The sequence below is a fragment of the Charadrius vociferus genome, unplaced genomic scaffold (assembly GCF_000708025.1).
Source record: "Charadrius vociferus isolate BGI_N301 unplaced genomic scaffold, ASM70802v2 scaffold573, whole genome shotgun sequence".
NCBI lineage: Eukaryota > Metazoa > Chordata > Aves > Charadriiformes > Charadriidae > Charadrius > Charadrius vociferus.
Window position 1 is genome coordinate 392917 of NW_009647569.1, and position 27276 is coordinate 420192.

Here is a 27276-nt window from a genome sequence, read left to right on the forward strand (position 1 = left end):
GTTTTAGGTGGGAAGGGATCATCTAGTTTCACCCCCCCTGCCATGGGCAGGGACACCTCGCACCAGCCCAGGTTGCTCCAAGCCCCCCCGTCCAACCTGGCCTTGAACATCTTCAGGGCTGGGGCAGCCCCAGCTTCTCGGGGCACCCTGCGCCAGGGGCTCACAATAAAGAATTTCTTCCTTATGTCTAATCTGAATCTCCCCTCTTTCAGTTTAGAACTGTCACCCCTTGTCCTGTTGCTCCCCTCCCTGATCCAGAGTCCCCCCCAGCTCTCCTGGAGCCCCTTTAGGCACTGGAAGGGGCTCTGAGCTCTCCCCTTTTTCGCCTTCTCTTCTCCAGGCTGACCCCCCCCACCTCTCCCCGCCTGTCCTCCCAGCCGAGGGGCTCCAGCCCTCCCAGCATCTCCGTGCCCTCCTCTGGCCCCGCTCCAACAGCTCCGTGTCCTTCTGCTGGTGGGACCCCCCGAGCTGGAGGCAGCACTGCAGGGGGGTCTCCCCAGAGCAGAGCGCAGCGGAGGGGCACAGTCCCCCCTCGCCCTGCTGGCCACGCTGCTGGGGATGCAGCCCGGGATGGGGGTGGCTTTCTGGGCTGGCAGCGCACATTGCCGGCTCACATTGAGCTTCTCATCAATCAACACCCCCAGTCCAGATGACCCTGTCTCCACAAATACCCGGGGATACGAAGAAAAAGAAATATCTACATCTTTAAATAATTCATTTTTTCATTCGGGCGGGTGGAGCAGGAAGGGATAGGCCAGCAATTCTCCAAAGTTTGAAAGGCTGAGAGCGCTGGGACTCTTTAGCCTGGAGAAGAGAAGGCCGAGGGGAGACCTTATTATTGCTTACAAATATCTAAAGGGTGGGTTGGAGGGACTTTGTTGCTTACAAATATCTAAAGGGTGGGTTGGAGGGACTTTGTTGCTTACAAATATCTAAAGGGTGGGGCTGGAGCCAGACTCTTCTCGGTGGTTCCCACTGACAGGACGAGGGGCAATGGGCACAAGTTGGAACAGAGGAAGTTCCGTTCCAACACATGGAAAAACTTCTTTACAGTTGGGGTGACGGAGCAGTGGCACAGGCTGCCCAGGGGGGTGGGGGAGTCCCCTTCTCTGGAGATTTTCAAGACCCACCTGGATGCAGTCCTGGTAATGTGCTCTGGGCAGTCCTGCTTTAGCAGGGGAGTGGGACTGGATGATCTCTAGAGGTCCCTTCCAACTCTGAAAATTCTGTGTAAAATTCTGTGTGAAATGGTTCAGGCCAAAACAAATTAAAGCGTATTATTTTAAGAATCGCTGCAGGTTCCTTGTGGGTGATACATGTCTTTGTGGGGGGCAAAAAATGCCATCCAGTCCTTAGTGACGATGCTACACACAGGTGTCAGCGGGACGGCAGCTCTCCACAGCCTGATCCTAGGAAATGTGTGAAGAAGGGACGGGCAGGAGCTCCGAGAGCAGCAGCCCGGACCCCTCTCTGGAAACAGGGGCGGTTTGTCAGACCGGGGCCCGCTAGCACCCTTAGGATGCTGCGCTGTGGATGGAGGCTCCCTTTTCCCCAGGTAACAGCAGGTTTTTAGAACAACCAGACTTAAATTGTGTGGAGAACATCAGATCACATAATTTGCTGAGGCCGTTTGCGGAACCCACCCCCTCCTTGGAGAATACCTTTTCTCCTTGGTACCTTCTGTCTCCTTGCCACGTCCTCCTACAGAGCATGCACTGACACTACTGATGGGTAAAGTCAGAGAAGCAGAAAGTGACAGAGACCATCGGGCCAAAGGGCCCACAACAGGAGCGTGTTCCATGGTGACGCAGGGGAGGCAGCAGCGCGTGTGCTAGGACTGTTTTATTAAGAGCTGTATACTGAGGTGGAACGATTGCTACGGGGAAATGCAGTGGCGAGGAGAGATGGTGCAAAACATACAATGGACAAATCCTGTTCCCCATAAGGCCACGTACCCATCAGGAACTCTGGAACCGGTGAATAAGTTATTTCTGCAGATCATCTTCTCCGAGTGCACCTATGATTACAGGCCCATCCGTTTCGGTATTTTCAACAATCCCCCTTCGACTGTGGCATCACGAGACGTGTACCAGACTGGCTCTACCAGTTGCACCCCACCACGGGTACAGGTACCAGTAAGGAACCGCTGGCCGTGGGTTTCAGAAATCAGCGATTTGGGGAGATGAGATGCTTTGTGACCCTCTTCTGTTCAGAAAGTAATGTCTCCATAACATCTTGATGTCTTGGAAACGCAGGCAGCCAAAATCAGTAGTCATTTTTGAAAATCGCACCTTCGTGACCACGGGGCACTCAGGGGGTTGTTGGTCCCCCGGCCGTACCGCGCACACTCGGAACGGAGCTGCCCCATCCCCTGTGGCAGGCGCGGCTTTAAGTTCTCCACCTGAAGCTTGCCAGTAGCGGAGTTGTTACTGCTTTCACCCGGAGTTCCCCTCGTGGAGTTGCTTCTGAGGTCGTACCTATAGTTTGGTTAAATAACTGGTACAGTGGCCTAAAAAAAAGCTAAGCGGCACTTGTGCTGTAAAACCCTAACTCGCTAAGCTTCAGCGTGCGTGCCAGCTGCCATCGCCAAGCGCATGAAGAATTTATCTAGCCAACAACAGTCCGCGTTAGAGCTTTTGCCATCACCTATTTCCATGTAAGAGCTACTACAGAACTGACTGGGGCGCTTCGCAGCCATTCCTAATGCTTTCTAGGAGAAAAACTCTCCGGCCACATTTCACAGCTGTACTTTTTAAGGCATAAAGGCTGACTTCCAGGTTTCGGTGTTCAGCTTTCTCGACCTCTCAGCATCTGAATTAAGGGCTAAAATGATGCGATTCTGACTTTTAGCAAGTACAGCGTTCTCGCTAGAAATTCAATTTTGTGAGCGAGCATTTGCGATGTAAATAATTTACAGCGATAAGAGAGGCGTTTCAGCAAGCCTTGGAGAGGCGGGGGGAAATTCAGATTTCAGTCGAGCAGCGTTCCTTGTCAGGAGAGGCAATTGAGACACCTATTCTCTGGCACATGTTGTATGGCCACGAGACACCTACCATCAGAGGCCGAGCTAAACCACCAGGTGAAAGAGAGCGTTATCTCCCCAAACAGGCAGCAGAGACACATGCTGCTGCAGCAATCCACCAGGGAGAAGGCAGGAAAGGGAAATTAAAGCTGACACACAATTAGAGTAAAGTGAGTCTGCAAGTGCTGCCGAAAGCCCGTGGAAAGCAAATGGAAATCAGGCGGAAGCTATTTCTGGGCAGAATTTGGGGGTGAGAGAAGCAGAAATAGGCTTTTGCTAAGAACTAAAGTCAAACCCTCCCCAGAATCCAAATTTAGTGTTTAACACTTCTCATATCTGCTTGCTTTGTGCCAGCTCACACGCGCTAAGCTGCAGCCTGATTGCAGAAATGAAAGAAAAAAAAAGAAAAGTAAAAAAAGGTTTCTTGCAATTAGCTTAGATAGACCTAAGAAGCTCTGCCTGATTTCCAACACAGGGAGCGCTCTGGAATCTTAATGAAGTTAAAGACAGGCAGAGGGGCTCAGCACCTTTGGAAAATCAGCCCACTTATCTTTTGTCGATGACACTGCCTTATCTTGTTAACAGTGGCACCCGTCTCGTGTGCAGCTGACAGCCTAAACTAGCGGATGTTAAACTCATTCATTGTGATGAGGCAGTGGGAGGGAAAATAACTCGAGGAAAGGAGGGAGCAGGAATTCTGCTATCTTAGCCGGTCAGGAACTGCTAGGTATATTCCGATACGTGCTGCTGCTGAGGACTTTCCGCTGGCTGCCTCCTCCAGCTTCGCAAAATCCTGCAAGCAAATAAAGAGAAGGTGAGGGCAGGAGCTGGGGACCACGCAGAATGCTGCATTTCAGAGGGCAGTGGAGCAGATGAACGTGGAGGAACGGGACGAAAAAGGCTAGCCAGTCACATTGCATTAAGCGGCAAACAAAGCTGCCGCGCACGCAGTGAGGCAGGTGCCCCCTTCCCTCCTGCTCTAGGAGGCAGGAAAGGAGGTCCCTTTTTATAATCCCAGGGCAGTGGCAGGGTTTCGGGTTGCCACTGTGATGATTCCTGCCCCATCCAGATAACCAGACAAAACAAAACCATATGCAACCTACTTCCGTGTTGATCTGTCAACAGAGCGTACAACTCTTTAGCTTTCCCAGTGGTTTTCATCTCAAAGAATGGAGAGCAGCCCTGAGGAGAAGGACCTGGGGGTGCTGATTGATGAGAAGCTCAACATGAGCCGACAATGTGTGATCACAGCCCAGAAGGCCAACCGTATCCTGGGCTGCATCAGGAGGGAGGGGATTCTGCCACTCTGCTCTTCTCTGGGGAGACCCCACCTGGAGTACTTCGTCCAGCTCTGGAGTACTCAACATAGGAAGGACATGGACCTGTTGGAGTGGAGCCAGAGAAGGCCACGGAGATGCTCCAAGGGCTGGAGCCCCTCTGCTGGGAGGAGAGGCTGGGAGAGTTGCGGGAGCCTGGAGAAGAGAAGGCTCCGGGGAGATCTTATTGCAGCCTTCCAGTCCCTAAAGTGGCTCCAGGAGAGCTGAAAGGACTTTTTACTGTGGCATGGAGTGATAGGTTGAGGGGGAATGGCTTCAAACTGAAAGAAGGGAGATTTAGATATCAGGAAGAAATTCTTCCCTGTGCGGGCGGTGATCCCCTGGGGCAGGTTGCCCCGAGAAGCTGTGGCTGCCCCATCCCTGGAGGTGGTCAAGGCCAGGTTGGACGGGGCTTGGAGCAACCTGGGCTGGGGGGAGGTGGCCCTGCCCAGGGCAGGGGGTGGCACTGGATGGTCTTCAAGGTCCCTTCCAACCAAAACCATTCTATGATTCTATGATCTTTACGTAAAGCAGTAACTGCTCCTGCCACTGACGTGCTGCCTCCTTGCTGGAGGAACGTTACAGCTGCAAACAGCCCCCAACCCCCAGCAGCGGGTTAGCCCAGGAGGCAAGGAGGAACTCTTTAATTACCTTCAGAGAGGACTCTCAACCTCTAAGGGACACGTCTCTCATCACTCAAGCCAGCCCTCCGCTTGTCTCCCCCACGTGAAGCGAACACAGCCTGTTTATCACATTATGGCCAGAGATTCTGGCTCTAACCAAGACCCCTGGGAGCAGCTCTAGCATGTTTCTGGCTAATTCTGCAACAAGGGTCACTGCTTCCCGCTAGAAAGCCACAGGAAAATCCCTGTATGGGTCACTCAGTAAATGTGAGGGTTAAATGCTCTTCATTCAGTAAACTCCATGAGCTCTCTCATCCAGCCATTGACGGTGACACGGTGAAGGGGCACTCACCTAGAAGAGTTTCTCGTAGCACTTGTCGCAGTGGACAATGTCCCGGTGGATGAATATTTTATCCAGAAGATCTCCCATTGCTTTGTGGCAAATTCCACACTGCCGAAGGGAAAACAGGGTGGTTGGTTGGACAGTAACCAAAGCACCACGCAGCAGCGACAGCACGGAGGGGAGAGAGAAACGAACAGCCTCTGTACCGTGTTATAAAGGTGTGAGGATGCCAAAGCAGTGACCTTTGAGGCTAAATTTTTCTACAACAGACAGCCACCACTGCAGGCTTCCTCCTCCCACACTCACCATTTCCACAGACTTGACTCGTAAAATTTGCGAGTTTTGGGAGATTCAGCAAAACCTGCACCGGGGCACAAAGGCCACAAAGCAGCAAGTCTGCCACAAGGACAGGGACACGAGGAAGGAGGGTGCTGCTATTCTATCAGATGACAGTAAAGAATTCTCCTTGTTCTTATATGCATTTGTATGAGGAGCTGAAAAACTTTTAGGGACAAAACCAACACCTGTGACAGCATGATTATTTTTTTTTTGTCCCGATGTGGATGCAAGCACTTGGCACACAGGATATACGCTACTCTGAAAGCTTGAGGACAGAATTTGCACCAAGATTCCTCCTCCCACCGCTCCATTTCACAGCAGCACGTAGAAGGCAGGCAGTAGTTAAGGTGTTTTTTTTACCCTGAAACAGTATTCATGACAGCAGATGTTAAGATGCTCTATTATGATCTTAGGGCAGTCTCGGATCTCACGGCTGCAGTAAGTGCAAACAGGTTCGCTGGACCTGTGAAGGAAGAGGAGAGTGAATTCCTCCGTAACACACGCTGCTTCCAGTCCTAGCGCTGGTACCAGAGGTTTCTGACCTAACACCAGCACCGCTCTGCACCAGCTACCTGCTTCTGCATGTGTTTGACTGTGTCAAGTGACAGTACGGAGGGACGTGTGCTATCCCAGGGATGCAGAGACCACAACAGCAGGGCACTACAGACCTTTTGAGTCAACGTCACTGTATTTTCCAAAGATCATTTTCACTTCGTGCTGTTCTTTCACCAAACACATATCGATATTCCAGAAAAGCAAAACCTTAAAGTCATTTCTGTCTTAACAGTTTGCTGAAAGCCCCAAGGCAGCCCCAACCTGTCCTACCTCTGCAGGGGAGCGCCGGACAGGTAGCTGTGGTGGCTGTAGGATGCTCTCTCCAAATCGGTCAAATCCACAAGGCTGCCACTGGAAACAGAAGGAAATATCAGCACTTGACAGTGATATAAGGGAAAAGCATCTCAGATGGAATCATTAATCATTAACGTAAAGTCCTAATTGCAACGTCCCCGCTGCCTGTTCCTTGGAGAGAAGGTTGGTCCTTCCTAACCAGCTCTGAAAGGGCATTTCCCTAACAGTGAGGGCTGCGCTGACTGGGGGAGCTGGGCTGTCAGCAGCAGTATCACCATCTCTGCTGTATTCATGCTCCACATTCTCCACGGGGGTGACATTATGCTGCTCCACACCACAACCACTGTGCCTTGGGACAGACCCAGAGCCTGCTCTGAGCTCAGCCGGGCAGATGAGGTTTGCAAGGAGTAGGCACCTCCAAGACTAAGCAGAGACAGCACAGAGCTGGCGGCCCCACTGCCTAAATTCAGAGAAAAACATGTCTGGCTGCTGCCGTCCCCACGGGGAGAGGCAGGATGTGGGCAGCGTGGCTGGAAAACCGGCGCACGCACCCTGAAACGGGGCCGCTTCGAGCCTGAGGCCGAGGGAGGTGGCACAGGGACACGGCAGCCCTGTCCTCTGCACCAGGAGGAGCAGAGGGTGTCAGGAGCCATTAGTCCCACACGAGGGTTCGTCAAATGCAGCTCAGGAGGGGGCTGAGAAGACCTAACAGCCTTGCCAAAGCAAAGGGAAAGACACTGCTCCTTCTCGCTCTCTTCCCCCCCTCCAGTATGTTCCCAACCACATGCTCCCACCCCCTTGCTCCCTGCCAGCCACCAGACCCCTCTGTCAGCCAGGCTGTCTCCTTAAAATGGCAGAAAAGGCAAGACTGGGTGGGCTGGGAGCAGGGATAGAAAGAGGGGGAGCAGGAGAGGAGGAGGGGGAGCAAGGGCTCCCCTGGCAGGGAGGGCCACGGCTGCCTTGGCTCCGCTGCCCGCGGGCCCGCAGCCTGTCACCCAGCAGGTCTGGAGTTGGGACGTGTACAGGCTGTGACCCAGACTACGGGGACCAACATCTTTCCCACTGGCTGCTAGAAGAGATGGGGAAAAACCTGCGCCGGCTGCTGGACCGGCGACCTGTGAAATCCTGCTTCAAATACACTCATCAGCGCAACTTCTCTGGCCTCGCTGGGGTCCTCATGGTCACATACGGACCCTATAAATTAGCGGCTATTTTCACTGCTTACCAAACTCCCAAATCCTGAACTAATGTGCAGGAAAAGGCAGGGGACGCATCCTTAGTCTGAGTGTTCCCTCTCTGCCTTCTGCGCGCCTGTGTTTCTTAGACGCCGCAGCAATACGCTTATCTTTGGTTGCTTGACATCTGCTTTGCCGACCTCCAGGAAAGGCTGGAGATTTACGGGGTCTGTAATCAGCTACCACGGTAATGCCAGCACAGCACCGAGGGAGGATAAATGCCAGCAGGGAGGCATCAGGCTGGGTTTAGCTGTCTGCCACATCAATGTAAGCACGACATACAGAGGGCCAAATTCTGCTCTCAGTCACAGTAGAGTCAATCTGGAGTAGTTTTACTTAGTTGCCTTTGAGCAGCATACGAAAAACTGAATATTGAAGCTTGAAAATGGCATCTTTTAACTTTTACTAACTCATCAATAACTTTTTTGAGTGAGAACCCTCAACCTCCACATTTTTCTCACCAATTCCAATCATTTATATGTGCAAATGCGCAGTGAAGCCTGACAGGGCCAAATACGCAGCCTAAAAAACTGCAGGGTGGTGTTTTCATCCTGTCACCCACCTTAGAGGCCAACCCGCTCAGAGGTGATGTTTTCCCCTTCGCTAGGGGCTGTGGGATGGAGGTCCTCCTGCCACCACAGCGGGATTGCAGAGATATCCGTCTGGGTCCCCAGCGCGGCACTGCTGCCTTAGCAAAACTCTCTGCCCACCCCATGTTAATAATCCCTCCAGGGCTAATTAGCTCAGGCACGATGCCATGCTGACGCGGTGCGAACTGTTCCAGCTCGGGAGCGTGCTCGGTGCCTGTCAGCTGGCAAAGCCCTACGCTGTTGCTTTGCACATGTATGTAGACACACAACCGTCTCTGGACGCTCCTCATACCTGCCATAGCGCGGGGAGGCCGATAACTCGCTGCTGTTCACGTACTCCTTCACAAAAAGGACCCCTTTTCTAGGAATGGATGGAAAGAGAACGAGAAGCATTTGCATTAGAAAAGACCGGAGCTAATGAGAGACAGCGCAAAGGACCACATGTGTGCGCCTGGACATGCAACGCGTGCATGAAAAGGGACAGAGCGAGATGCTGTTGTTCTTGAATAAATACTGAGCATCAAGCATTGTTGCTAAATAACACCCAAAATACCCCTCTAATTAACCCACCAAAACAAATCAAGGTAATTAAAAAGAATGGGATGGATAATACAACTCTTTCATCCAGTTATCCCCTGTTTTGCAAGGGTAAGTCTTTTTCAAATCATGTCAGGATTATGCACACAATAAGTATTTAGAGAGCTTGTGGTTCTGCCCGTTAACATAAAGCCCTACTGGCACAGCACTACTCACAGCGGCTGTTTTGTCACTGGAATATCTCCAGCGTTTTCATCCATTATAAATTGCTACTGGTTTGTTTGGGGGATTTTTTTTTTTTTTTTTTTTTGCTTACAGAGCTGACCTTTCTCGCATATTCCTCCCTCTTTAAAATTCTGATTTCAGAGTGACATGCCCCCATCTGTCTGTGTGTCTGCAGCGCTGTCACAGATCGAGGGGAGACACTGTGCCCACCGGCTCTCTTCCCACAGCCATGAAATGAACTAATCAGGCTCTTTCTCCATGGTGCATTTTCGTTGCTGCCTATAAGCTATGATTAATCCTCTTTTCTTATACGGGCAAAATAAGCCATGTCACAGCTAAGGAAAGAAAGGAAAAGCCTTTTTTTTTTTAAAAAAAAACTTAGCATAGACACTTCCCATGTCAAGTGTTTCAGATGAGAGTCTCCTATTTAGACAGGTGTTGCAATAAGCAGGCTGTAGCAAGGCCAGGAGGACGCAGGTTAGCCCACCAAAGCCTACGCTGACCTCTCAACGCTTCGAAACCCCTCTCTAAATTGTGTAAAACTGTGCAGCAGTTTTCACCTCTGAGGTGGAGCCTGCGGAAACCACAAATCCCAGAACACGGCCCTGAGTTGCCAGCTGCACCGCGATGGGACGCTATTTTCTGTAATGCATGACAGAGCAGGGTCCCGTGCCAGCCCCACCGACACCTGATACGCTTGCTGTAGTCTGCTCGCTTGCTCCTGAGTGACCACAAGGCAAAGAGTCCTCCAAGAGCCCCGCACCTGTGATGAGTGTGCGTGGCGTGAGGAGCTGCGTCGTGTCCCTCCAGCTACAACGGGTTATGGAGGATTCATGATTTTGCCACGCTAAAGAGAAAAGACACAACTCATACAGTGTGCTATGTCCTCGTCTCTAATAAAGGGCACCTGGAGAAAAGTAGCCATCCCATCATCTCTCCCTTTTGGGTGGCTCTGGCCACGATGGCAATGTCTGTGCTCTTAGCCAGAAGTGGCCGAGACATGTCCCGTGGCCCAGATGCCAAGCAGCAAAGCCCGGCTTGTCTTCACCACCCAGGATGGCCGCGTATTGCAGCGGAGGACCAGGACCACTCATTGCTCTTTACCCGGCAGTGCTGGAATCGGGCTGGTACCCAGAGGCCGCTGGGCTGTGGTGCGGTAAGGTGACCATCGGACCGCAGAGCCTCTCGCTCGAACTTGAGAGAAGCCTGGCGAGAGAGAGAAAAGTCTATGGGCACTGGAAACATGAGCGTGACATGGGCCAAGCTGGCAGCCAAGGAAAGACATATGACTACTTTTAGTTTGGGAGGGTGCGATATTAAGGCCCTTAACCGTACAGATTAATCCATCTTTATCACAGACCAAAAGGGCTCCTTTCTCTTTTTACATCTGCCAAATAACAGTACTGCTTCCCTGGAGAAGTGATTCGGAAAAGTCTCATCTATAGGGCCACGGAAGAAAAGGTCAAATAAGATCTTCAAGTACAGACCAGAAGTGAACCACAGAGCCTGAACGGGAGCAGCCACGGAGAGAAATGGCACACGACATACTGCAGGAGAGGAGGAGGTGGGGACATATTGGCCGAAGTCCAACATAACTATCCCCAACTTAATAATTTCAAAAGCTGCAGAAGGCAGAAGGTGGCAAAACTATGGCTACTAAAATGTCTTTGGAAAACAGCTCTGACTATCGGCTCCGCAATGAGGCCTGTTAAGTTCGCCTTGCAGGGATGAGGCTGATCTCGCCTGGACCCAGTCCCAGGCTATCCGAGGATCTTGTGCCTCCTGTTCACACCCACAACATACTCCTGTTTACAGATCCAACACTCAGACCTACACTGGTGCCTCCGTACGGTGTCAGTCCGCAAGGGGATGGACTGACGCCGCCATGAAGGAGTGCAGAAAGCCCAGAGTAACAGTATTCCATATTGGATACCTCCTACCCCTTCCAAAAGCCTTGTTCTGGGACCAGTTCAGACAGTTAATCATCGACGTTCTGGAGATAGCAATCATCTCTCTCGACATCTCTCTTTGCTTTTAGCTCTCTTTTTTCTTCCGTAGCCTCTGCAAAGGCCAATTTCTGGTCAGGGGAGGGGAGCCAGGAACCAGCCCTTTGTTCTCCTGTCACTCTGTTCTGGCACCCCACATGGTGGAAAGCCCCCAGAGACCAGAGACGGATGTATCACAGACCCTGTGCTGGGTAGCTTTTGCTAGGAATGGTTTAAGCGTAGTTCTGTGCCTCTACATCACACATCCACTCCCAAACCATTCATCTCTCTTTCAGTGCTTGGCTTTGCTTCCTAGCTTCTCTTCCACAGCAGTTTCGTGGAGGTTTCCCTCACAACCATCAAGACTACCCATTTACCTGGTGCTGTTATAGTTTAAGCTGTCCATGTAGAACGGCACCCTGTGGCTTCTCTGGGACATGGACATGGTGGTGTCTCTGGGAAGGGAGTCGTGGCTACGAAAGGAAGTGATACAATCTCAAGCACTGAACTTGAGCACGTGGGGGATTCTTGTAAGTGGTGAGAATCTTGGCTAAATGCCTCCCTGCTTAGCATCAAGATCACCCACGCACCACAGCCATCCACGCAAACAGCACCTCGCTGCACATGCTTAGGCCCACAGAATTAGGAAGAAGTGGGTCAGGATGCTCCAGATACTGAACAAATGTAGCTGTGGGGTGTTCTTTGGGTTAATGAGTCTGGATTCCCTTTGACTTCTTACCGTCCGGCTGTGGGGTTAAATTCACAGTGCCCCCTGGCACCAGCGCTGTCATATCTGCTGTTCCTAGGGCTGCTTCTCCCCTCATAAACTCTCCCTTCGTAATCTGGGGTAGGTCTGGCAAGGAAGCACAAAGCCCTGATTACATTCATAGAATCACAGAATAGTTTGGGTTAGAAGGGACCTTGAAGATCGTCTAGTTCCACCCCCTGCCCCGGGCAGGGACATCTCCCCCCAGCCCAGGTTGCTCCAAGCCCCGTCCAACCTGGCCTTGACCACCTCCAGGGATGGGGCAGCCACAGCTTCTCGGGGCAACCTGCCCCAGGGGATCACCGCCCTCACAGGGAAAAATTTTGACGTTGGACCAGGGTTCCCCACACTGGCTAACTAATATTTGGTCTCAGCAGTGACTATCACGGCGCGTTCTCCCTTTGCTCTGCCCACCTCACCTGCGCCAGTTCTGCAGCTGCAGCGCACAAACAAAGCCCTGAGGCGAGGAAAGCAGACTCAAAATCTAACACTCCAGAGTAAAGCCGAAGCCATTCATCAATGGATATGTCTTCAATATTGTTTCCCTTCTCAGCACTCACCAAAACCACCACTGCATCATCTGCACGTGAGAACTGCTGACCAGCTGGCCCATCTGGGCGTCAGACCTGCACGTTTGCACTTTTCCAAGACAGAACTCATTATCGGAAATGGCTTTAACCTGTGGGCAGAGCTCAGGCTCTTTCGACAGAGAAAATGAGCTTATAGCTTATGGTCATTCTTTTCTTGCAAGTGCCCTGGGGCGCAGATTATGTTTATGTTGTATATCAACACTTTGATCCCGATTAAAGCTTCAGGCAACTGTATAACTTGATGTTAAACAATGCTGAAAAACACTGCAAATCAATGCTGCATTAAAGAGAGAAAGAGGGACGGGCTAAGCTTATCATAAGATGAGAAAAATCCTCCTCTGGGCAAGACATGCATTTGGTCTATGATATAAACCCAAGGGCAGGAATGAAGCGCGAGTTTCTTGCACTGCAGAGCGCTATGTCAGCAGCGCCCAGTGCCAGGGGGTGATAACAGGCTGTGAAGTACAATAAAAGGTCTGTCCCATTTTTTTTCTAGTCCTAGTCTCCAAATGCCTCCAAAAGCAAATGACACCAGCTTTCTGAGACATGCTAGAAGAGGTGAAGGCTACATTCAGATCACATGAACGTAGATATATAGATAAATAGTGTATATAAGTGTACAATTTCTCTCTTATGTCATTGTGGATCACGAGAAATAAAAAAACCAGACTGCTCCTGAATCGTCATCTCTGCAGTTACAGAGGAGAAGCAGATGTGGTCTGTACACATCTGTCAGGTTTCCAGGCACCATGTAGGTGGTCTGAATACAACCAGCCAAGAACTCTCCAGTGCTACAGAGCAATTATCAACTCAGATCTCCCGAATCTCTTCTTCAGCCCTTCAGGTCCAAAAATTATCTTGTTCCGTGTGTTGTGAGACCTGGGAATGGCATTGCTCCCTCTGGGAACAAAATTGTGTTCTCACTTCGTGACGCAGTGATCGTACAACCTGGACCAGAGTTTCTGTCAAATATTTCTGTGCCGGCAGCTTTCCCTGTCTCTGCATCCCATCCCCAAACCATTACCTTCTGGTGCTGAATACTTGGCTGTCTACGTAGGACGGTATCCTGTGACTGGGTGCTGACACACCGGTGTTGAAAGGCTGGCGGTCCACGTACAGCGGCATGGGATGCTGGGTCTCATACGCACTGAGCGCACTCTCTTTCGAGCTGAAGTTGGACCTGTTAAAGAATTAGAGCCAATTTGACCATAAAGGCAATGACTGGATTTGCTATGACCAGCTCCCACAAGTGTTCAGGATTTGCCGAGGCTGGATCACGCCTCTTTCTGCTGGCAGTAAGGAAGACGTGGGACACCATGCTGTTAATATGTTCTTAAGGTCAGGGGGAGCGCAGAGGTCTGTACTACTTCCCCTCACCTATATGAGCTGAATTCCCAGCACAATGAAATGCTGCAAGATTCAGCAGTCGTCTAAGTTAATTCGATAACTGAAATGAAATATGAACAACCGTATGCGGGTGGAATCCTAAACCTAATATTCCTTTTGTCGGTATTAGCACACACTGGGCAAGTTGACATAGGTCCAGGACTTCGGCCAGTTTGCATCAAGAAGCAGTAATGGCAAAGTCTGAGGATTTGAGAGCCATCGATGGGGAGAAACAAAGGGATAGTCCCACTGTACCTGGCTGCCACTGGGCTAGGCTCATTGCGTCTCCAGTCTCCCGGGCTCTCGTGGTGACTATCTGCAGTGGGGCAGGTTTGTTCTTCATAAGCTGGAGTGATCCTGGTCGGGGAGGAAAAAGCCTGTGAGCAGCTTTAGCAGTTGTGTCTAAACCTGCCCGCTGCGGTGAGTAAACGCAGTAATATCATCATGATGTTGGTTTCCAAATTCAGTAGCCAAGAAATGAGCATTGCCCTTTGGACAGGGCAAGAGGGAGAAGACAAGATGTGCGAGACAGCGGTAAAGAGGTGCCCGGTCCCCCGGCTCCGTACCTGTCCTGGCACAGGTCAGATTCATTCGCACATTGGGTCTCTGGAGCAGCGATGCTGCTTCCTCTAGGTAGGGAGCTGGACCTGCCGAGACAGAAGACTAATTATAGTCTGCAGAAGTGCCACTGTGCGTAGAATTACTGTAGGATGTAGGTGCAACCCCAGGTGAATCTCCTGTCTCAAGAAAAGTACAATAACCCTATGGGGGGATATGCCAGATAATCCAAAGAGATGTGAAAGAAAAGCAGCACACCAACCCCTCTGGGAATACTGATACCCCATAGAAAATCTGAGACTGGCTTGGATTCCTGCATCAAAACTGCATTTCGTTAGACTCTAAGAAATTAATTCTCAAAGGCTTTCAAAGATCCTGGCCTGAAACATTAAGGTTGATGAAAGAGGAGGCAGTCCTTACACTTTACTTGCTACTAGTTGAGGTCTTCCCTTCACCGGCATTAATTTGATTAGTTCACTACGGGGGTAAGCCAGAAAACGAGTCACCCAAGTGAAAGCAAGATCAATTTATTTTGGTTCCTTTGCAGCAAAGGTAGATACCTTAAATTCTTACTTCTGGCAAAACACTAATGGTCACTGAGCTATAGATTCCCACTCAGGTTGGGATGTTCTAAGTGCCTAAAGAAGACGTGCTTGTCCAGGAGCTCAGACTCAAAATCAAATTACTGTAAAGAGCAGGAGAAAACTCCCAAGTTTGGAGTGGAGTGACGCCACAGAAACACTCCTGACTGCTCCCCAGGTAAGTCTGATCCAAAGTCACTGCCCCTGGAAGCACTAAGACTCTCAGATCAGGACTCTGCATCTCACTCGGTAACTTGGTAAGCTTGAGGGCTTACCAAAGGAAGTCTGTGGAGTGGGGGAGGCATGGAGTGGGCAACGGATGGAGTTTTATCCACCTTGGTCACTTTGCTGGGGGGTGCCGGAGAGAAAGAGGAAGTTTTCTTCTCTCTAACTTTTTTCTTCAGCATTCTGACTTGCGCTCACATCCCTGGGGACTGGGAACAGTGCCTTCTGCCCCCCAGCGTGGTGAAGAACTACAGTATGGAGTATTTGCGGTACATCCAGGACAGCTCCGTTTGTCCGAAGAACAGGACACTGACACCAATGCTCTCTCCCTGCTGCTCCTCCCAGCGCTCCTTCCTGAGCTCCCTCCTCCACAGTCCTCCCTAATCACACGCTCTGCTCTCCCACCACTCACTATGTATCTGTATGACGAAGAAAGCCCAGCTTGGTGACTCCTAACCCCAGACACAGCATCCTCAGTCCCTTCTCCAGAACCACCCGCAGTAAATTCCCCATGTTCTCTCAGCAGAAAAAAGCAAGCCCCTTATTTCTCTTGCCTTCTTGAAGCAACTTCTTCGCTCTGCACACAGGGCGATATCCCCTTGTTAACGTCCGTGCTCCCACTAGCGCTGTCCTTAGAGCGTGGCACGGACCTGGAGGAGAAGAGCAGTCTGGTTTACAAGTTGATTTGAAGCTGGGTTCCTCACTGAAACTCATGCATGAGGAAGCCAAATTTGACCAAGAACCTCAACTTTGCAAATTTAGGGGGAAAATACAGACAAAAGCAAAGAAATCAGTCCGCAAAGTCCTTCCATTTGGACCGTTAGCACTGTTTTGCAGGAGGAAGGCTGAAGGCACCGAGACAGCCACCGCAAACGCAGTGGAGTCACAGGTCGGTAGGAAGGAAAAGGGTCCTGTGCCACAGTGACCAGAGCAGAGCCTGAGACCTGACGCTGACTGGGTAAGTTCAGAAATGAGACCCAGCGTTACCACGGAGGTGTTACCCCACGCCAGATTAGGTTGCATATTGGCATATGTCTCTAGAGGCAGCCTCTGCTTCCGAATTTAAGGTCTAGGCAGCAACTCCTCGCCATCCAGCTGGACAGATCTTTGATCCCTCCAGCTAATGAGGATGCTTTCTCCCAGGCTTTCCTATAAAACTATGGTAAAAGTTTCACTCAGTAGAAACAGCACTAGAATCAGGGACAAAAAGGGAGCCTGGGAGAAGATTTTATCAGCATATGTAGGTGGGGGAAGACACGCAAGGAATTAACCCTCATCCTACAGGAAAAGACGGGGGGGTAACTGGTAACTATCCTTACCTAATTGCGCTGGGTTCATGTTCAGTATGTTCCTTCGACCTGGGAGGCTCTGGATGAACGTCATGGTCAGGAGGTTCTTGTCCCTTCTCAGTATGGTTGGTTGACTCCAAAAACCTAAAATAAAGATCTGTGCTTAAGGCAGTGTTAAAAAAAAACCATGCTGGGGTGGGTAGACATCCATTCCCTGGACAGGAGCCATCAGGCAGGGACCAGGAGACACTGCTTGGCCAGAGCTGTTCCAAACTGCCCTGGTACCAGATCTGATGGGAATCACGCGTACAAATCCCATTCTAGCTGGCGGGATCCCGGCTAATGGCCTTTCATCCGAGACTTGCAGAAGGAAAATGTTAGGCACAGGAGAAAGGACTCGTGTCAGAATTCCTCGGACTGAGAGATGCTTCTAACACCTCAGGACACACTCATACATGATTTTGCAGCATTCATAAATGCTTGGATAGTACTTGGGGCAGTCTCTGGGCAGCAGAAGCTACTGCCTGCCGCTGTAGTACCAAGGGAACCGTGCTGATGCCAAAGGACCTATGTCACACACTGTCAGTGCAGAAACTGTCCCTTGGACTTCACACACTGTGGGAATAAACCTCATCCAGCCGGCTTCTCCCATCAGTACGGGCGGGATTGCCTGCTGTAACGTGCTGTTATAAAGTCCGCACTCCTGGGCGCAAAGCAGAGGAGCAGTTCTGTGGTCTCAGTCACAGTGGGAACAGAGTAAGACATAAAGAATTATGAAGTGAATAGATACTGTGGGTGAGTCCTGCCAACCACTTACCCTTCTTGGATCAGCTCCGGTTTATAGTCATCCGAGGCCCGCGTGCTCTCGTGCCCCCTTTCTCTAGGGGTGTTCCCCCCTTTGAAATCTTGGGAAGAGCTGGCAAAAGAGAAGGAACCCCACTCGTGGCTGCCAGGCACAAACACCTGAAAGCTCAGTTCAATGCACACTGAGAAGAAAGAAAGTCACAAGGCTTCGGTGGAGGATATTCCAAGGGCTAAGCTGTAACCAGCGCAACGAAGCGCACGGCGCAAAGCACTGCTTAACTGCTTGGAATTCAATGAACGGCTCAAGCAGTAACATTTTCACACACTGAAATTAGCTCTTCAAAATACCAGTGCATACTATGTTTTCTCTAGACAAACATGCTGCTTTCGAGCCATGAAAGTAGACCTGCAGGGTATCGGATTATTTATTGTGGCTGTATCAAAGAGCAGGATGTGTATGCCAGGACAGTCATCACACCTAACACAGCGTCTGATAATACCCGAGGCTGAATTTGCAATGTTTCTCCCTGTCCAATATTCTGAAGTTTTTTGTAGCCAGACTCACTCATTCAGTGTCTGCAATGACACCACCCAACACAGCTTCCTCTCCCCCTGCCCTAGCTCCAACTCCCTTTTCTCAGGATGCACATTGACTTTGCGCTGGACCTTTGGAGTAACGACGCTGCTGTTTCTCAGAGAAGAGTTGGACCTGCTGGAGAAGGAGTCATTCCAGCGTGCGGAGTACAGAGATGGACTCTGAGGGAATCGCTTGGAAAAGCGATATCCAAGACAAGACAATGTCTTGACACTGAGATTCTGGAGCGTGTCCAGAGAAGGGCAATGGAGCTGTGAGGGGTCTGGAGGACACGTCTGGTGAGGAGCGGCTGAGGGCCCTGGGGGTGTCCAGCCTGGAGAAGAGGAGGCTGAGGGGAGACCTTCTCGCTCTCGACAGCTCCCTGACAGGAGGGGGGAGCGAGGGGGGGTCGGTCTCTGCTCCCAAGGAACAGGCGATGGGACAAGAGGAAATGGCCTCAAGTTGCACCAGGGGAGGTTTAGGATGGATATTAGGAGAAATTTCTTCCCCAAAAGGGTTGTCAAGCACTGGCACAGGCTGCCCAGGGCCGTGGTGGAGTGCCCATCCCTGGAGGGATTTAAACTCCAGCTGGAGAGAGGAGCAGTTTAGAACCGCTTGGACAAATGGCCCTTATTATGCTGTTGCTCTCGTGCTCGGTATTTCCTGAGCAATGTGTTTCCAAGGCGTTCAACAATGAGAAAGAACATATTAGCAAACAGGGGGTTACCACCCCGAGTCCTCACATCACTTCATTCCGGTAAGACTTGCTGTACGCTGGGACCTCGGGACTCATGTATCCGCTCTCTTGACTGCTGCTTCTCTCCCCGTAGCCCAGGACAGACCTGATAATCAAAGAAAAGCCAATTACATCTCTAACGACTGGCACGGGAATCCTTGCACTCGTGAATACCGTCTACCCACCAGGCAGGGCTTGTGTCAGTCTGTACCATTCACTGTCTCGCACCGGGATTTTTCTCTAGGGACCCTATTTCGACTACAGTTGCATTTCAGTGTATTCCAGCTGCTTTTCAGCTCCCGTGCTGCCACTGCAGCATCACTGTCGCATTTCACTGATTATCAGCGAATGAGAAGGTAGTGACTGAATCCCACCAAGCACACAAGCACCAAGGGGAGAAAAAAAGCTGGAGTGCTTGGCATGTATATCAAAGAAGATGGAGGAGGGCTACAATGCAAACCTCTTGGCTTATTTTGCAAGCTGCGCTTGAAACCTTGAAAGAAGATTGAGGGGGGATCTTATTAATACTTACAAATACTTAATGGGAGGATGCCAGGGGGATGGGAGCAGTCTTTTTTCAGTGGTGCCCAGTGATAGGACGAGGGGTGATGGGCATAAACTTGAACATAGGAAGTTCCATCTTAACATGAGAAGGAACTTCTTTACTTTGAGGGTAGTGGAGCAGTGGCACAGGCTGCCCAGAGAGGGGGGGGAGGATCCCCCTCTGGAGCCATCCCAAACCCGCCTGGACGCCGTCCTGTGTAACGTGCTGTAGGTGCCCCTGCTCTGGCAGGAGGGTTGGACTAGATGATCTCCAGAGGTCCCTTCCCACCCTCACCAGTCTGTGATTCTGTGATTCTGTGAAACCTCAGCACAGTTGCCTTCATCCTTGGGACAAGAGCTGTGAAAATGAGCCTCTTTCTGGGCCTGCCCATTCCGATTTCCCTTAATCCTCAGGATTACTCATACACCCACTAAATTTACCCCACTCTTACTTTTTCAAGGAAGATTCTGTGTCCTGGAGGTGCAGAGGGGCTCTCTCAGTAGGAGGAAAAGGGACATCAGACTGCACGCTAGACCTGTTGAAAAAAAGAAGGAATCTACAGCTTGATAGCTTGCCAAAGGCTTCAAGGGGGACTTGTATGAAATAACAACACTGCACTTTATATGAGACCATAAAACAGAAAGTAATTTTCTCAGAGAACTGATTTTGCTTCAGAAAGCCACATTTTCACTATCTCTAATGAAGAAGAATAGAGGCTGTTAGTGGAACTAATGCAGTTACTTGGCCTCAGTCGACACGCGTCTCGGCTGGATGCAAGACTTTTCTGGCCTGTCACAGGATCAGGCACCTGGGACAAAGTACAACATGAATAACTCTGGGGAAGACGTTCCTACAGTACTAGCAGCAGCTCTAGGTCTTGGGATTTACACCATATTACTGGGAGCCTTGTGATCCTCCTCACCTCAGCTAGGAGGTTTGAAGACATGCAACCAAGATGATTGAGGGATTGGAGCATCTCCCTTATGAAGAAAGGCTGAGAGCGCTGGGACTCTTTAGCCTGGAGAAGAGAAGGCTGAGGGGAGACCTTATTACTACTTACAAATATCTAAAGGGTGGGTTGGAGGAGGATGGAGCCAGACTCTTCTCGGTGGTTCCCAGTGACAGGACGAGGGGCAATGGGCACAAGTTGGAACAGAGGAAGTTCCGTTCCAACACACAAAAAAACTTCTTTACAGTTGGGGTGACAGAGCAGTGGCACAGGCTGCCCAGGGGGGTGGGGGAGTCCCCTTCTCTGGAGGTTTTCAAGACCCACCTGGATGCAGTCCTGGTAATGTGCTCTGGGCAGTCCTGCTTTAGCAGGGGAGTGGGGCTGGGTGAGCTCTAGAGGTCCCTTCCAACTCTGAAAATTCTGTGATTCTGTGATTTGCTCAACTCGAGTCCTTTGGTAAGCCAATACATGGAGTCAAGTCCCAAAATAATGGACTAAAGTAAGTGAGTGGTTTTCAGCCTGGGGCAACGACGCTGGTGAGGGAGGACAAGTCTTACGGGGGACGACTGAGGGAACTGGGGTTGTTCAGCCTGGAGGAGAGGAGGCTGAGGGGAGACCTTACCTGAAAGGAGGGGGTAGAGAGGTGGGGGCTGACCTCTTCTCCCTGGTGACAAGTGGTAGGACGAGAGGAAATGGGTTCAAGTTATGCCAGGCGAGGTTTAGATTGGATATTAGCAAAAAAAAATTTCACTGGAAGGGTTATCAAACATTGGAAGAGGCTGCCCAGGGAGGGGGTGGAGTCGCCATCCCTGGAGGTGTTTAAAAAAAGGGTAGAGGTGGTACTTGGGGACATGGTTTAGAAAGTGGTTTTGTCAGGTTGGGTTAATGGTTGGACTTGACGATCTTAAAGGTCCCTTCCAACCTCGGCAATTCTATGATTCTATGAAGAAAACAGCTACAGGGAGATTAGTGTGTTTGCTGTCAACAGCAGAAATTCTTTCCTGACTCTGCGCCTCTGACATTGTCAGGGGAGCAAGCACGCTCTAAAAAGCATGTGGAATGGAGACACTTTTGAGATCAATGCTGAAAGCAACGAGAAAGCCGCTGTATCTGCTCCCAGGCTGGTTCTGTGGAAAGAAGTTGATGTGTAACAGTGAACAGAAAGAATGCTGTCCCCAGTGTTTAGCCACCTGGCATTTTCTGGCTCCCCTTGCTTTGTTGCCCAATTTGGATTCTGCCTCCAACTCTACTCTGGACGAATTATGTATTCTTCCCCCAACATCTGCCCTCTGCGAGCAGCACTGTGAGTACCAGCGCCAGGCCCTGACCTTGCAGGCTGAGACTCTGCATCACGCAGGTACCGAGAGGTCTCGTGCTGACGGTGCAGCTTGTCCGTAGCATCTGCGGGTCTGTCCCTGCTACCAGCGTTGGACCTGGTAAGAGAGGGAGATGCATGGATCACAGAAGGAAGCTTTGCAAGTTGGAGAACAGAGCAAGAAGCAAAAATGTCAAACAGGAGATTTTCCTGTCTCACACATAACATCTTTTCCGCCTTCGCGCTCAGCTCAGTAAATTTCCTGCAGCAGACCCAAAGGGCAGAGACATAAATCCAACCAACTCACGCTGGTGCAAGGAAAGAAGCTGAAAGATCTCGGCCCATTTTGAGCTGGTGGATCAGGTCCACCCCCCCTTTGCAAGTCCTGCTCCCAGAACACATGTGTTAGGGCAGTCCTAGGTCAGGAAAAGACCCCTCTCACTTTAAAATCGAGACCAAAAAAAAGGTGAATTTTGCACTGGTAATAGGTTTACGCTTACTTTGGTGGGTAAAATCCATTGTTGGTTTCTGTGTGTTCATGATAACTGAAAAGGAGAGAAACCAACGTTAGAAAACATCTTGGGTTTGGGTAATGTTCTACAATTATTTTCTTATGTGTTTAATAAAAGAGAGAGGAGGAAATCCCTAAAACTTCCCAGAGGTGTTCCTCAGTATATTTCTACAGGTAAAATGGAAAGAAACTTTGGGGAAACTCAGTGCGTATGAAGTACAAAAGAGCGTTTACTAACTCTGAACATCATCAACATATGACAGATGTCAGTGGCATGGAGTCATCTGGAAATTCAAGCCAGGACTCTCCCAAAACCAGTGGGATATCCTAGAGCCCACAGCTGCCACACAGGCACCTCCATCTGCGCGCACAGAAGGGAAGGAACGGCCCTGACGTCCTCTGGCTTGTCTCAGGGGAGCTGACAAAATGGGGAATTTCAGGTGTTTGATCCAAAACCGTACATTTATTTTCGTGTTTCCAGGCTGTGGGCAGTGAAGAGCACATGGGTAAACAGCTCTCACTGAACTTCTCCTCTGTTGCATACCACAGGGGCAATGTCTTTCCTCCCTCTCCGGCAGGACAGAAGCACAACCACTGCTCTTCCCAGTTTGCAACCTTTCTTGATTTGTAAATCTCCATTTTTTTCCCAGTGAGGGTGCAGACTCCCTGGAAAAGCTGTGAAAAGAGCTACGACAGAGACTGCCACATGCTGCCGTAGAACAGGCGGGAACTGAGTTGGTTTAGTCGCTGTCAGCGGATTGCTGAGAAGGACGTGGTGCTGAGGGACATGGGTTAGTGGTGGTTTGGCAGTGGTAGGTTGATGATTGGACTTGATGATCTTCAAGGCCCCTTCCAACCTAGACAATTCTATGATTCTATGACCCTCAGACCCACAGAGGTTTCTAGATCAAATTAAACCAGTGTTTTCTAGAGAGGGAGCTGTGCCTCCCACAAAGTCCACTGAGAGTGGTGAGGAGCAGCACAGTGTGAAGCCCAGGCTAAGGAGATCCACTGGCTGTCAGCTTGGTCACATGGCAGAAACGCTGGTGCCCACGGGAGGGACACATCCCGGAGGGCTGGGGGCACACGACTCTCGTACACACAGAGGGCAAGCAGAGCGGTGATGGTGGACATTTGAGCATTTGGAGACAACAACCAGCTCAGCTACACTGTACTGCCTGGGATTATGGAGTCTTTAACTACTTTCCACAATCCCTTAGAGTCAGGGTACAACTTTTCCTCGTCACTGAACCTTTTGGTTTCATAGAATCATAGAATCATGGAATGGTTTGGGTTGGAAGGGACCTCGAAGACCATCTCGTTCCACCCCCCTGCCCTGGGCAGGGCCACCTCCCCCCAGCCCAGGTTGCTCCAAGCCCCGTCCAACCTGGCCTTGACCACCTCCAGGGATGGGGCAGCCACAGCTTCTCGGGGCAACCTGCCCCAGGGGATCACCACCCTCACGGTGAGAAATTTCTTCCTAATATCTCATCTAAATCTCCCCTCTTCAGTTTGAAGCCATTCCCCCTCGTCCCATCACTCCATGCCCCTGTAAAAAGTCCCTCCCCAGCTTTCTGGTAGGCCCCTTCAGACACTGTTTGCCAGACAGTTTACAGGATGTGCAATTTCCTTTTGTGTTTGGGTTTTGAGGGTTGGTTTGGATTTTGGGTGTTTTTTGGGGGGTCTCTTGTTGCAAAAGTAAACAGGAAGGTGGAGGCCTAGAGATACATGGACTGTGAGCCTCTCTATACTGTAAAAAAAACCAAAAAACAACCCAAAAATTACATTCCAGAGTTGGTTTACATTTGGGAATAAACCCAGAAAATGTAGAACTGATCCACAAAAGTGATTATTTTTTGTATCATAGAAACAAAGTAAAAACCTGGAATAAAATATCAGATGATTTTATTGAAGAGGGTAATGTTTTCTTTTTTTCCCCCTTCTTAAATAAAATTTCATATAAACTGTTGCAGTTCTGCAAAGCACAGATTGAACTGTGCATTTCCATCAGTAAATATCCATTCAGAGTTTCCAGACAGCTCAAGAGCAGCAGTTTATGATTTGCACAACGCTCAAGTCAATAAAGGAATTTCACACTAACTCTACCTTCCATTGGTGGAAACCGCCGATGCTCTGGGGGCCGGTTCATCCCATGGGAACGGCTCAGATTTTTCCTTAAGAGCTTTGTCACTAGAAAAAGGAAAATGCCAGTGAGATAGGACCTTACAGCACTTATATTGTATCATCCTAGAACATTTAGTTAGGAGGAGCCCAAAAGGCGGCTAATTCGATATATCAGGACGGGAAGGGCCAAGCTTCTGAGCCGGGGGGCCTGGCAGCTCCTGGGTTACTTGGAGGGATGCGTTGCTCCCTGCAGCGAGGTACTGCTGACCCCTCTGCTCCGGTGAGCATAAGTACTCCACGACAGTTGTTCTCTCTCTGCTCACGGGCCAGAAAGGCCTTCCTACGGGTCCACCAGCTGGACCCTACGCCCATCTTTCACTCTCCCAGAGCTGTCAAGCTGCGCGTCTGTCTCCTTCCTTCCCTGCCAATTACTCTCTCTCCCGTTTTAGGTGGCTTAAGTAATGAGGCATCCTCTAATTTCTCTGGGAGACCAACTCACAATTAGGAGCAGCTATGTGACCCAAGTGACCCCAAGCACAAAGAGTGCGTTGTAATCAGGCTGCCCCTGCGATGACACACGAGGATATATTTATGGGCCTCAGTTGAATGACCGTGACAATAGCCCAGCCTCCACCTTTTCTCAAGCACTCTAGACTTTGCTTCAGCCAGAGGTATCAGTTTGGGAACGTTTCTAGCTTTATCTACACTAATGGAGGTGGAGAGTGAGTTGCAATTAACTGCATATGCTACAGAAACTCGTTTGCAGAATCCAAGCCTTCTGCAGCTGCTTAAGCACAACAGAGCAAAAGGTAGAGCACCTGTACCCATGGCTTTAGGTTCCAAATCAGTTCCTTTTTTCTTGGGTTGTCCATACAACAGAGCTTTTTACACTTTCCCGTCGTTCAGCCACCCCTTCAGGCTTTCTACAGGGTGCAGAGGACCAGAACCACCGTTAGCAGGAGCCACCAGCAACTGAGCTTCAACACACCCATTGTAGGTGGAAGAAGTTCCCCAGGGAACGGCAGTGGGAGGGCAATTGGAGCGGTAAAAAAAGCAAAATGCATGAAGTAGACTCTCTAGGGACTGAGCCAAAGAGGAGAATCCTTGAGGGAGGTGAAGGGAGAGCAGAGCAAACCGACGAGTTGCAGCCTAACCAGCAGATGATGCTCTTGGAGAGCAGCCCAGGAGCATGACTGGAGAGATCCCATCTGTTTGAGACCACCAGCAGGTATATGCTATTTCTGAGCAAAAAGCAGGGTTACGCCTTATGCTCAGCAGCACAGAGCAGCCTTTCTCAACTGCTTACCCGTCCCCACGCTGTGACACAGTTTCAGATGAGGATTTCCCATTAGCGGCCGGTCTGTTTTCACCATTTCTGCAAGCAAACCAGCAAGAACGATTAGGTAGGGGGATGAGGGGACACAAGGCGCGGCATCGGAATCGTACGGCAAGGTGTTTGCTGGAAGCGTGCTACGTACAGTGCGGGGATTGGTTTAACATGAAAGGCTGATCGGTTTAGGAGATAGAAAGGTCTGCAGTTTTTGGGCTTATATTCTCCTCAGAAAGAACTGCGTAATGTTCAAGCTGTGGGAGGCCCACAGCTTCCATCTGGGTATATTTCCTCCCAGATTGCTAATGCTTTTATAAAGTGCTGCTTTCTGAGATTCCCTGTGCTATAGCATTTGTCGCTCCGTGACTGCAGTGTGTCCAGAACATTCGCGTGTATCTGGGAAAACACCACGGAGCAGAGCCAAGCTCTCCAGGGCAGCATGCCCCTCCCTGTCCTTCGTGGAGCTTCAGGGTGACGCAGGACCATCAGACCTACCTGATTTCAGTAGAAGGGGAGAGTTTCTCTGAACTTTCACTCAAGGATGTGGTTGTTTGGCTCTTACTGCCTGTTTCAGGGCTGGAAGAGAAGGCAAAGGAAGAAGCTGTCATTCTTGAACAAACTGCAGCTGGCCAGAATCTTCCTGCATTGAAGTGTTCCGTAAAATGGAAAACAAACATCACTGTTTTTAATACATTCACTTACAAAGTCATCTTATCAGAAGCAATTTTTAAATTAAAACCACTGATACTGCCAGGAATCTACAAAGAATCTACCTTCTGCCAACAACATGCAAAGAAGAAAACCGAACACGGTCAGCAACCAAAGCGCTGTTTGCAGTGCTGTGGAAGACTGTTTCAGCATTTTTTCATACTATAGTCGTGAATTCGATCAAACAGAAGAAGTTGAACGCAACTGAAAATCATTCCCCTCCACATATTTGGTGAGAAAGAGTTCAGCACGTTTGGGTTTTTTCCTTCCAGGTTTTGAGCACTTCTTTCAGGATGTTGTCAGATCCTTGCAGGACATAACATGGATTTCAGAGACAAAACCTTTTTTAAAACAGCTGTCTGCATCTAAGGAAAGTCTCCCATGCACAAGGCTGACAACTTCGCTTCATTTCACCTCCCGGAGGGGTGTCCGCAGAAATCTCTGACCTACAGCTACATGTGGGCTGATACAGCCCCAAAAGATGTCCAAGACAACACTTACCTGGATGGAGACACTGCTGTTGTCTTTGACTCATTCCAGGAAGACCCAGCGGTGGTTTTTCTTAGCCCGTTAGTACTGACAAAAAAATCCAAGTAACAAAACATTAAAGACAGACGATTTTTTAGGTGCCTTCTCCTCTTGGGGGGATACATCCTGCTTTCTGGCCCACAGCTCTTGTCTCTGCTTCCTGGGCAGTGAGGCCAAACCTCACAAGGACTCCCTGAGCGCCGCTGTGACTCGTATCTGCCTTTCTGCTGAAATACTCAGTCTTTAGAAAATGGCTTTTCCTATTGAACACAACTGGAGCTGTTTCTACCCCCGGTGTTTGAGCTCGCACTAAAAATCCACTTCCCCAAATGTATAGATTACAGTTCAGTGCATTCCCAAATTGATTTCACTATGTGCGTGTGTGTAATTTGTGAGGAACGGAGGGTAACTGCTTCCCAGCCCTGCCTCAAAATTCAATTGCTACCAAAATTCATGAGGCAGCTCCTCCATCCTGAAAATAAAGCATTTCGGGCGGAAAGGCCTCATCTATTGGACTCCCTGCCGGGCCTGCTAAGGACCAGAGTGGCAGAGAAAGCTAATAATGCCGCCGCCTGACATCAGGCCAGCCCTCAGAGCAGGAACACAGAGCTGAGTCCCAAATTAAATGAATCAGCTTGAAAACAGAGAAGGATTCTCCTTCCTAGGGCAAACATTTCCATTGGCCAGCACGGCG

At 50.1% G+C, this 27276-nt stretch overlaps 1 protein-coding gene across 1 annotated transcript in view; it reads right to left on the minus strand.

Annotated features, from left to right (window-relative positions):
• Nucleotides 1–3413: 3413 nt before the first annotated feature.
• Nucleotides 3414–27276, minus strand: part of ZNF185 (zinc finger protein 185 (LIM domain)) — a 29630-nt gene continuing 5767 nt past the window's right edge. Inside the window, exons 6-27 of the mRNA XM_009880820.1 lie at nucleotides 26556–26630; nucleotides 25842–25922; nucleotides 25323–25391; nucleotides 23999–24082; nucleotides 21882–21926; nucleotides 21356–21499; nucleotides 19569–19658; nucleotides 18581–18679; nucleotides 17277–17375; nucleotides 16490–16603; nucleotides 15725–15820; nucleotides 14373–14453; nucleotides 14062–14163; nucleotides 13445–13600; nucleotides 11804–11917; nucleotides 11442–11537; nucleotides 10184–10285; nucleotides 8610–8678; nucleotides 6469–6549; nucleotides 6004–6106; nucleotides 5314–5412; nucleotides 3414–3815 (exon numbers count right to left, since the gene is read on the minus strand). Of these exons, the coding sequence (XP_009879122.1) occupies nucleotides 5314–5412; nucleotides 6004–6106; nucleotides 6469–6549; nucleotides 8610–8678; nucleotides 10184–10285; nucleotides 11442–11537; nucleotides 11804–11917; nucleotides 13445–13600; nucleotides 14062–14163; nucleotides 14373–14453; nucleotides 15725–15820; nucleotides 16490–16603; nucleotides 17277–17375; nucleotides 18581–18679; nucleotides 19569–19658; nucleotides 21356–21499; nucleotides 21882–21926; nucleotides 23999–24082; nucleotides 25323–25391; nucleotides 25842–25922; nucleotides 26556–26630 (1999 nt within the window). The 3' untranslated portion in view covers nucleotides 3414–3815. The remainder of the gene's footprint in view (nucleotides 3816–5313; nucleotides 5413–6003; nucleotides 6107–6468; nucleotides 6550–8609; nucleotides 8679–10183; nucleotides 10286–11441; nucleotides 11538–11803; nucleotides 11918–13444; nucleotides 13601–14061; nucleotides 14164–14372; nucleotides 14454–15724; nucleotides 15821–16489; nucleotides 16604–17276; nucleotides 17376–18580; nucleotides 18680–19568; nucleotides 19659–21355; nucleotides 21500–21881; nucleotides 21927–23998; nucleotides 24083–25322; nucleotides 25392–25841; nucleotides 25923–26555; nucleotides 26631–27276) is intronic.